The sequence below is a fragment of the Mizuhopecten yessoensis genome, unplaced genomic scaffold (genome assembly GCF_002113885.1).
Source record: "Mizuhopecten yessoensis strain PY_sf001 unplaced genomic scaffold, ASM211388v2 scaffold6135_1, whole genome shotgun sequence".
NCBI classification, from domain to species: Eukaryota; Metazoa; Mollusca; class Bivalvia; order Pectinida; family Pectinidae; genus Mizuhopecten; species Mizuhopecten yessoensis.
In genome coordinates, this window is record NW_018406397.1 from 1,110,322 (window position 1) to 1,120,952 (window position 10,631).

The window sequence follows — 10,631 nt, forward strand, 5'->3', positions numbered from 1 at the left end:
CAGAAAGTAGTTAAACATATATACGTTTAACGAATTGATGGGGGCAGGAAAACCTCGCTAGGCACTCTCATTATGGTGACAGAAATGCAACATGATTCATTCAAACACAGTTATCGCCAATCTAATATCTTAACAAGAGTTGTAACGTGTGAAAACCATTTAGGCATCAGACCTCTTTTCTAGAGTATACATGGACAACGGAAAACCTAGAATTGAATAAAGTATCCACGCAAAGCAGAACTTGTATAGCGAACAGCCGGGTGACACTAACCGGTATTCGCACCGGTTACTATGACATTTCTCTTCTTCGGCAAAGTTACCTTAGGGAAGGTATGATGTCCACCCATACTTGGCTGTTATCCTTTATAAACACAATGTGCGTACGACTTTCAATCTACATTGTGATAGTGACAAAAAATTCGTTGCTGCAAATTATGCTAGTGTGCATGAGTCACCTCCTCCCAGAGAGGGCATTCAGTAGCAGAGGTGATGGTAAGTTTCTACTGATAACAGTGGTATTTTATAGCTAAGTGATCTATATTAAACTTTGAAATGGTTATTCATACGCAATTCGATAATTTTGCTTATAAACTATCAGTATTTACTGGAATTGTTAAAGGTTCGTATTTCATTCTGCCAAGTTATTTCATAGAAATTCCACCAGGAAAAAAAGGTTTCTATTCCGCAACATTAAAGTAATGTGAAGCAATAAGACACTAGCCATGGACCTGATAGCAGAGTTTTAACAATTTAAGAACGAAAGCATTACTGGTTAACACGCAGCTTGTCAAGATACATCCGTGTTTGTATGTCAATATGACAGTTAGATATGTGTTAAGTCATCTGAACACTCAACTCAGTAATTTAAGAATTTAAAGAGCATACAGGTTTTTTCCCCGACGCATTCAGATTCTTATGTCTGATATCAACTTAATTCATAGCACACGTAACTAGATTATAAATTGTCATATTTCAATATCAAGTAGATTTTAAAATTTAAAGGAGTCAGTTGTCATACGATTTGATATTTCAGAGTTAAAAGACAAAAACAAAAAACATTCTAAGTTCAACATATTTCATAGAGCTTTTTACAAAGAAATCAGTTGATATTTCACATATTTTAAATAATGTGATTATTATGTTTCAATACACCTGTATGTTCATCCTAGATATCCAGGGGTTACGCTCACTTTCGCTCCCTACACCGCTGGAATATGTCATAGCAAAAATGTAGGCACGCGGCTAGCTATTTAATTGGCGTCAGGTAAAAACACCTGACCAATCACTAGTCTGATACTTGTCCTTTGAAGATTACTAAGGAGCGATGCCCGACTTCAAAGCCTGTCATTTTTGACCGTTACGCACTTCTCCCGTCATGTATTTATACAAATATACAACTTTAAAAAAGCACCGTTCAGAAATAGGAATTCAAGTGAATCCGGCCTTTGTTTCGTGGTGTATGTTATGTTAAAATGCTTATTACAGCAATGAAAGAAATAGCATTGCCACATCTAGACCTGATCGTTTGAGAACAATGTTTACCGGAAGTACGTATCCTCTATCACGTGACTTGCGTATCAAAATGCGGTCAAATACTAAAGGAAAATATAACTCGAAAATGACATATTGATCAGACAGCTTACCCGAAAAGTGTACACAATCCTTACACGTCTAGTCAAACATCATCTGGATGTGGTCTCAACTACCATGCCTACACTGTAAATATACATAGGTGATTATCAGCTACCAAGGGTCAAATGTAGATTGTAAGTCACACGTTCTTACACAGGTCTACAACCGGGTATGGGTGGCCACCAGTCCTTCCCTAGGGTTACCTTGTTAAAGGAGAGAGTTGTCATAGTAACTGGTGCCAATACAGGTAAGTGTCATCAATGTTTGGTATTCAAAACTTACATGCTATATACAGTTTTGGGGAAGCTGCATATACCTCATTAGTTCATGATTTACGCTGTCTCTGTAGACACTAAACATCAATGTTTTAAACGTTTACCAAATTGATTGATTTTAACATGAATTTCTTTTTCGACGTTTCCTATCAATATGGCGATATGTCTTTTATTGTACTAATGTTATGATACTGAAAGTAGTTAAAATCGAATAGATTTTAATAGAATTTATGCCTTACCTGTTGCATTGTGTAGCGTAAATTATTCTCTTTAACTCATAACAAACAACAGATGTCTCGCTTTGCTAATTATAGTTGACATTTCTGAGACTAGTTTTCACAACACCCAACGTACATACGTATAAGGTTCGAACTGTTTACAGTGTCAACATTGTATAATATTTTTACTCGTGACCTGTACACAATATCTCATGTCGGTAGCTCCGGGTCTTAAGGAGAGGCATTGTTATCGTCCGCGGTGCAAACATAGTAAGGACCTTACCCTTATCACACACACATATACTAGGTTTCGGAGATCAACGTGATATGCTGAAATATTTGTACGTGGATATCGTAACAGCATATACAATGCACAGGTGTAACACCAGTGTTTATATTTATAATTGCAAAATGATTTAACAATTATATACGGTAGTCTTGTGGTGACAGAACTCTAACTGAGCTACGAAATCTCCTATTCTTTGCGAGTAAAATATGATATTTTATGTGGTACGAAAACAAAATATCATAATGGTACAGTAATATAGAGTCTAATTTCAACAATATATCTGTTGGCCTATATAACTTTCATTTTAATAAGTGTTCATAAATTAAACGAAACAACCTATCAACCAATAGTTTTAACCTTAAATTGTGTTTTATATTTAGAGTAAACATATCTTTCTCGGACATATCTATATCTTGCTAAATATGTATGTATGTTAAACGAGTAAAGGGTAATGTTAAATCCTACATGTAATCACTTTAAAAGTCAGGATTATGCTCGGTGGCATGTTTATTCATAATAATGGATTGCTGACCACATGTCGCGATCCCATAATACCCTAGTAGAGGAAGGGAAGTAACTTACTGTTCACTATACTTCAATGTTGCGCTACACTATCTTTTAACATTTACTACACTACAGATATTGACCAATGTATCTTAACCCAGGCCTCCGACACCCTTATAATTGCTGAAATATATTCGGATAGCTTTTTTCCTTTAAAATTAAGATCTAAAACATAGCGATGATTGGCTCAGAGGAAAATGTGTCATTAACGATGGGCACACATGTAAATTGGTTATGCATTAAACAATAAAACCATGTTTGATAATAGTCCAGTTACCGTTCAATTGACCTTTCCAATGTTTACAAAGGTCACTTTGTTTGCTCGAACATCTGACAATATATTTTCGATGAGAGTTATCATTGTCAATTTAAATATCGGCAGTATGTTAAAGCGTCAAATAAGCATTACGGTAAAACGAGCTACATGTAGGCTTGTTGATTACAATGTAAATTCTACCTATACATTTCCAACTTTTCGGAAGACGAAATACTAGCTTTTCATGTTTATGTGTAGTTGATAAGATATGGACCTGTCTCGTTTGTATTGGATTCTGGAAAGTCAAGAAATTTTGACAATCCTTTCCCTAGGTGTTTTTCTATCATAACATTTGTTTTTTTCCCACTGTTTAAACTACCATACCTCATACCAGGCTAAATACACGCCTCAGTTATCATATTATAGGGGTTTCTTTAAAAAAAAGGGGAAACAGTAAACGCGATATAAATATAATGCTTTGATCTATTGCTGGACACATCCTGTGAAAAAACGGCAAATGCCGAGAGAAATATACCATGGATGAGATTTGTTAGAACGAAATAAATTCCAAATTATCTGGCGATAACATTGCTGGGTTTTGTAAAGACTATATCCCTCTGCTGGCCGGCTTGTTTTTGTTTTTATATGAGACTGAATTTATTGTATAACTTATTATCTGGACTAGTAACAAATAAAGGTAAATCCATCAATTTCCCTGTCAGATCTATAGCCAATATGCTGTCCTTGAATAGCAATGAATGTTTATATAGACCATGGCATGTTTTTGTACTTTTTCAAGGGTCTCCATGATAATTTATCGAACACTTACAATTCTACTGTTTGTATTTATTTTAACATATTAATATGTCTCCATTAATCATAAGTTATGACAATGCCAGGAACATTCTTGTATTGTTCTCCAACTCTTGTGATATGGAGATGTTTTGCTTACATCTCAAACACATTGCAAAAGTACTGTTATCATTTTTTTTATATCGTACTTCTGTCATGCACCATTATACAAGAGACGTTATATTTCGTTTTGTTTTGTTTTGCGTTGCTAGTTTCATTTGTTCTAGAATCTAACCTGAATTAGAGTCTTACTGTTGATGCAAAACATTTGTAATAGTAACAACCAAGTAATTATAAAACATGTAATTATTCACATCGTTTGCACATTAAGTTGGAATATAAAATAAACCCTATGTTTTCTTTAGTATTAACGTAATGAAATCATGTAAGATAATTGTGTTAACTGGAAAACAATTACATTATGTCAACAGGTATTGGATATGAAACAGCCAAATGGATAGCCATGATGGGAGCTACGGTCATATTGGCCTGTCGATCTGAAGAGAGGGCAAGAGAGGTCAGACACCATTGTATCTACACAAATACCATTAGTAGCAAAAAACGAAATCGATACGAAATATACAAAAGATCCTACAAGATAACTTAAATATGCATGGTTTAACAGAAATATTAACCGATGTTAAAAAATATAGATATTTCGTAGCTAAATATATGAATTGAATATACTTTCTGAGAACACTAACCACTCTTATTGGGAATTTATGTATTATTTACTTTTCACCTCAACTATTAATGCTTAATGTTATTCAAATGTCCATGCTCCTGTCTGAATTCGTTCAAACCGTACTGGACTTACAGCAGAAGATTTTTATAAGTCCTAGCGTTAGAATATAATGTGTTTATCTGTGTGTATCTGTGTATCTGTCATAAAGAGAATAAAACAGTAGTTATATCACTTAGATGTTACGACTATGCTTCAATTTCTATATAGGCAATGACCAGGATGAATGCGGAATTCGAGGCGGAGAAAGACAGAAAAACAGAAGGCGTGGTTGATTACCCAGAACTAAGTATAGAGTTTATGAAATTAGATTGTGCCAGTCTACAATCAGTGATGGATTTTATAAAAGAATTCAAAAATTCTGGTCGACAGTTACATGTGCTCGTGTGCAACGCGGGGATTGGCCTCCACAAACAGGGTAAACTTTGAACAAATCCTTTTACAAACAATAAGAAACTATAACAACTATAATAAAGGCTAAGTTTGGTTTGAACTGAAACAGGAACTAAAGGATAAGTGTCTATCAGGCCCTTTTTTGGGCCCCGGTATATTCTGATTTTGCCATCATTATTTTTTTACGTTTACCTTAGTTTTGCGCATGCAATACAATAGGACATCTTTGTAAAAAATGAAGGAGGGCAAAATCGGAATATACCTGGGTCAAGCGCTAACCTCATGCCTTATATCACCTGGCTAGATATCTCAATTTGTGTGTATACATGCGTGTGTGTTGGAGATATATTTTTTACAATTTTACAATAACCTTTTGTTACGTTTTTCTTTCACAGCATACACGGCGGAAGGATATGAACTAATGTTTCAGGTAAATAAGAGTGTGATAATATTAATTTTAAATAAAACTACAGAGACAGATTTTTTTTTATATTCATACGACCCAGGTATATTTGTTTTATAAGTGGCATTGCTGTACATAGAGCATAACATTGATGCTTTTTATGTCCTCATTATCCGTTTACATGTGTGTTTTGATTTAATATTAAATAATACATGTATATTTACTGCACGTTTTACATTTACAGGTGAATTATCTGAGTCAGTACCTATTAGCAGCTCACCTGTTGCCCATTATGAAGAATTCCGGAGAGGACTGTCGTATTGTGCTTGTGTCGAGTGAGGCTCATCGCTTCTCAGAGTTTAATTTAGACAGAATACAGGGAAAACAATTTAATGATCAAAACTTTGGACGAGTTCTATTCTACGGAAATTCGAAAGCATTTCAGGTATTTTGAAACAAGTGAAATGAGCAAAATACCTTATCAATTTAGTATTTAGAAAGAAATAGTAAAGAAAAACCAATTTATATACAAAGGCGATCCACCTGATGGCCATTGTCATGAGTTATTTCCATGGTGTTTAAGTGTGATAACGTTATTAGCGGACGCCGTTTTAATAATGATAAGCTGGATTATTTTATTTCAAAGAGTTACCCTTTTAACGTACTTCACTTAAATTGATACAATGTACTTGAAACCATAACATTGTTGAATAAATGTTAGTTTCATCCTGACAGTAACAAAACAAATGTCATTTTAGATGAATTGTTGATACTGAATTCGTTGTTTTCTCTCAAAGATAATGCAGATGTTCAGTATGAACAGGCGACTACAGAACTCAAATGTCACTGTGGTAAGCTTACATCCGGGTATTGTGGACACAGAAGTGACGAGAAATTTCAGTGATATGAAGCAATTTGCTGTCTTCTTGAGTCTTTCTAAATTGGTGGGTGAGTAGTTACTAATACCAGCGAATGTTTTAAGTTACAGCAGGAGGATACTTATTATTCAGTTGTTAACTTATAGTTGAGCTTTCCAATTACAATAATAAAACATTAATATCAACATCCAACAGTCATTATATACGAGGTTAAGGGGCCGATGTCGTCGAGTGGTTAAGGTGTCTGACCATCTACGATCACTATCCTTCAACACTGGGTCTCAGGCATGAGGCCTGTGTGGCCATGGTGCAGTTGCAAGGTACTGGCCACAGGTCCATGGGTTTTCTTCAGGAACTCAGGTTATCCTCCACTACTAAAACATGGCTCGTCCTTAAATGACCATAGCTGTTAAAAGGGAGTAAAACACTGACAAACAAAACAAAACAAAACCGACAGTCTTTCCAAAACAATCCGAGTATGAGCTTAAATCCTATCTATTGACTTGAAGCCTCAAGGTAATCTTCAAGTTAAAAGTGAACTGTATATCAAAACAGCAAACAACGTATTACGGAACAGTAGAAATGATTTGCTGCTATTCCGCTGTAATACTGCAATTTTGACTATGATACTGTAATAACATTTCGTTTGCCTTTTCTAATGAGTTTCTTGTTAATAACTGACATATTTTCAATCATTGGAAAAGATACATCATGGTATATATTATTATTTTGTGATTTTAATGTTTTCGTTTGTTTTGTGTTCCCCGATTCCAGTTGCTGCATTGTTGTATTAATATGTTCAAGATGTATATAAATTTGATTTTTAAATTTTGTTTGATAGGCAAAGCGAAAAATCCATTTGAAGGAGCAGAGACCAGTATAAATGCGGCAGTAAATCCAGAATTGAAAGGCGTCCGTGATGTATATTATTGTGACTGTAAACCAGAGAGCATCAGCAGTACAGTAAGGTTAGTTATGTTCAGTCACTCTAACTCACTAACCTTATTCGAGATAATGAATTTCGCGTTCCATAAGAGCAGAGCCCTGGTAAATTTGAACAGACACGGAATTAGTATTCAGACATTTTACTTAAAGGAAATATTTATTTTTCTTACGAGACATCAATTCTCGCGAGAAAGCCGCTCGAAGCGATATGAGAAATAAACAAATATCACATTTTTTTAATGATAAGCAAGTTAAAAAATATAACAACTTACAATTTACAAATTGCAATTTCATTGAATATGAAAAAAATATCCCTTTTATTGCATCATTAGTTTTTACCTCGCATACTTATATACATAGATTTGTTTTTATAATCAGGGAAGCAACAACAAAAGTAACGGTATATGTATTTGTCGATTTAGGTTATGCGCCCCTTTGTTACGACACAAACTTTAAACAAAATTACGAAACAAAGAATATATGTTTTTTACTTACTTCTTACTATGCGATGATTGGTTTTCATTGTTTTAATGTTTGTGTATATACAAAGAGGCGAGACACCTTATAGTTTACCTCTTGTAAAATTAGAAAGGTTCGCATCGTCATAGAAACAACGTCATAGATTCTGTTGTGCTAATGAAAACTGGTTTTCTTATTGTACAAATATAATATCGCCAAAGAGAACACAATGGCGACTATAAAGCTTGTTAATCGTCTCCTTGAACCTGCAACCTTCCGTTGTAAGTTTGTTAAACAGAAATCGACACCTACTCTGTATTGCAGAAATCTTTATATTTGGAGTACGGGCTGTAAATATTGTATTTTTTGTGACATGTATACACCATAGATTTGGAAAGAAAGGATGTAACTGAAATGTACATCAGATGTCAATTCTGTTTCATTCAAGTTGCTCTATTGTTTTAATAGTTTACCTTATTGACGAAAGACTATTGTTTTCTTTTTTTTCTTAAACAGGAATACTCAAAACCAAGAGGGATTATGGGAATACACTCAGGACTGTCTAAAGAAAGGAGCTTTTCTCCCTGACGATATTATCAAGTGTTTGGAGGGAGAATAAAACACAAAATATTGCAATTTAAAACAAAACAATTGTCAATATTACAAAGAAAATAAATAAATCTTTTTCAATCAGTTGCCATATATATTACGCGAGAAAATTCGTCATTGAATTTATAATGATAAACACTAAAATATCAAAGGTGAAATTCTGGACGTGATAGCGACTGTAAACTTCATCGTAGATCGACGCATTTGCGGTAGATATCCTTGGATACGAAGTGTATTCGTCAAAAGGACTCGTTTATGGAGAAACACCTGATACTTAGAACTGGCTCTGGAGTAGCATAGCCACTGTGATATGTAAACGCCTGATACCTAGCTCTATATTAGCGTAGCCACTGTGATATGTAAACGCATGTTACTTAGCTCTATAGAAGCGTGTCATCTGTGTCATGTAAACTCCTGATACCTAGAACATGCTAGATATGTCGTTTAAGAACTGAAATTAAGCAGACAGTGAATACCGCAACCAAGAATAAGTATATCATATTTGAAAAAAAATCTTATTTACATTCCTTGATTATGAGTCCCTAGCGTACAAAAATTAATGTAGACTTTGTGAGCAGAGTTTGTGAATTCCGTACCAAAATCCATAGTAGACTTTTGCTGTCTCATTTTATAATACTGGTTTCCGGTAATCCGTCACGCCAGTTGTGTTGTTATTTATTGCTCAACATATAATTGAATATCCCTCCTAGCGATTGTTAACAGATATATTTAATTTATTTGCATAATGTTTCTAAATCTATACTTATGTACGTAGTTCCTGATTATTATCCTATGACACATTAATTGTTTTTACATGCAAAGGATCAATAGAGTTATCTTCCTTGCTCACCAGGCAAGAGGGCAGCGGGACTAAAAATTTAGTTTGGACTGCAGCCAGAAAATTGACGTAAACGTGTTGACATTATACATAACTATTAATGTGGTTTGCTAGAAATCGATTCACTGCTACATTCCATTTGCTCTAGATAGGATTTTACAGAGAGGAAATAATAATGTAGTAGCATTATCTTAAGTCTGAGTGTTGATGCACGTACATATCCGTACCGCTTAGATTTATAGGAATATTCAGGCCTGCATGTAATAGTTATGCAATAGAGAAGGCATACTGTGTTTATTTGTTATGTTCTCTGTTCGTCTTTAACGTTGGAGTAAGCTACTGGATGTCTATAAAAGTGTCAATAAAGAATGAATGCATTGCGTTACTCAGATAATTGTAAGTTTGAAAAATATTATACTAGCTCGGTTTAAAAGAGGGAGATAACAAATAAGTGAGCCGAGAATTAACATTTAGTAAGAGAACATCTTCCTTTATGAAAAATAATGACAGCATTATCATATGAAATATACAGAACATTAAATTGTAAAAGGATTGCAGCAAGGTATTTTTTTCCGTTAATTTACTGTCATCAAACGAAGTCATTGGAACTATTAGCTCCAGGCTATTATTAATTATCCAATGTATTAATTGAAAGAGACTGCATTGGGTAAAAAAAAAAATAGAAGAAGGCGTAATAATCGTTATCGTCCAGGAAAGAATGATTTGATCAGTTACATTTAAAAAAGGGAGATAACTCTTAAATAAATGAGAACATTTTCCTGTTTGTCTATCTAGAGATATATATGTGTGATCTCCGATAAGTTGTTCATAACATGATAAGCTTAATGACCATTTAACGTAACATTTCAAACTTGTATCTTTCCACAATAGTTGAAAAAACTCAAGTTGTGTGTTGAAGGATATAAAAGGTTTATCTCAACATAAAACAGAAATTTTTTGTTAATTTATAGATTACACATTATTAAAATTTGCGTTAACGACCCGTTAAAATTTGGCCCTGATGTGTGTGTATCCTTTAGATAAAAGTAGCTTCTGTGCAACCATCCTACTCTCGATATTAAAATCTTTACATACTATTATGTTCTTTAATATTCTTGTTTGTTCCCATTCCATCAGAAAAAAAATACCATCTTTGGAATGTTTTGTTTCCGTATCCGCCCTAGCGTTAGAGATACCCCCAAGGCAAAGCATCAGTTCGCATGAATATATTACACATATATGTATCTGATAACAGTGCAGGTTATTGAGAATAAATTA

General features: G+C 34.1%; 1 protein-coding gene across 1 annotated transcript; it reads left to right on the top strand.

Annotated features, from left to right (window-relative positions):
* Positions 1-1,786: 1,786 nt before the first annotated feature.
* LOC110451553 (retinol dehydrogenase 14-like) lies at positions 1,787-10,608 on the top strand. Its single transcript, XM_021499637.1, has 8 exons — positions 1,787-1,879; positions 4,518-4,603; positions 5,039-5,246; positions 5,617-5,651; positions 5,869-6,069; positions 6,422-6,572; positions 7,344-7,470; positions 8,423-10,608. The coding sequence occupies exons 1-8, from the start codon at positions 1,804-1,806 to the stop codon at positions 8,523-8,525; spliced, it is 987 nt and encodes a 328-aa protein (XP_021355312.1). The 5' UTR covers positions 1,787-1,803; the 3' UTR covers positions 8,526-10,608.
* The last annotated feature ends 23 nt before the right edge of the window (positions 10,609-10,631 follow it).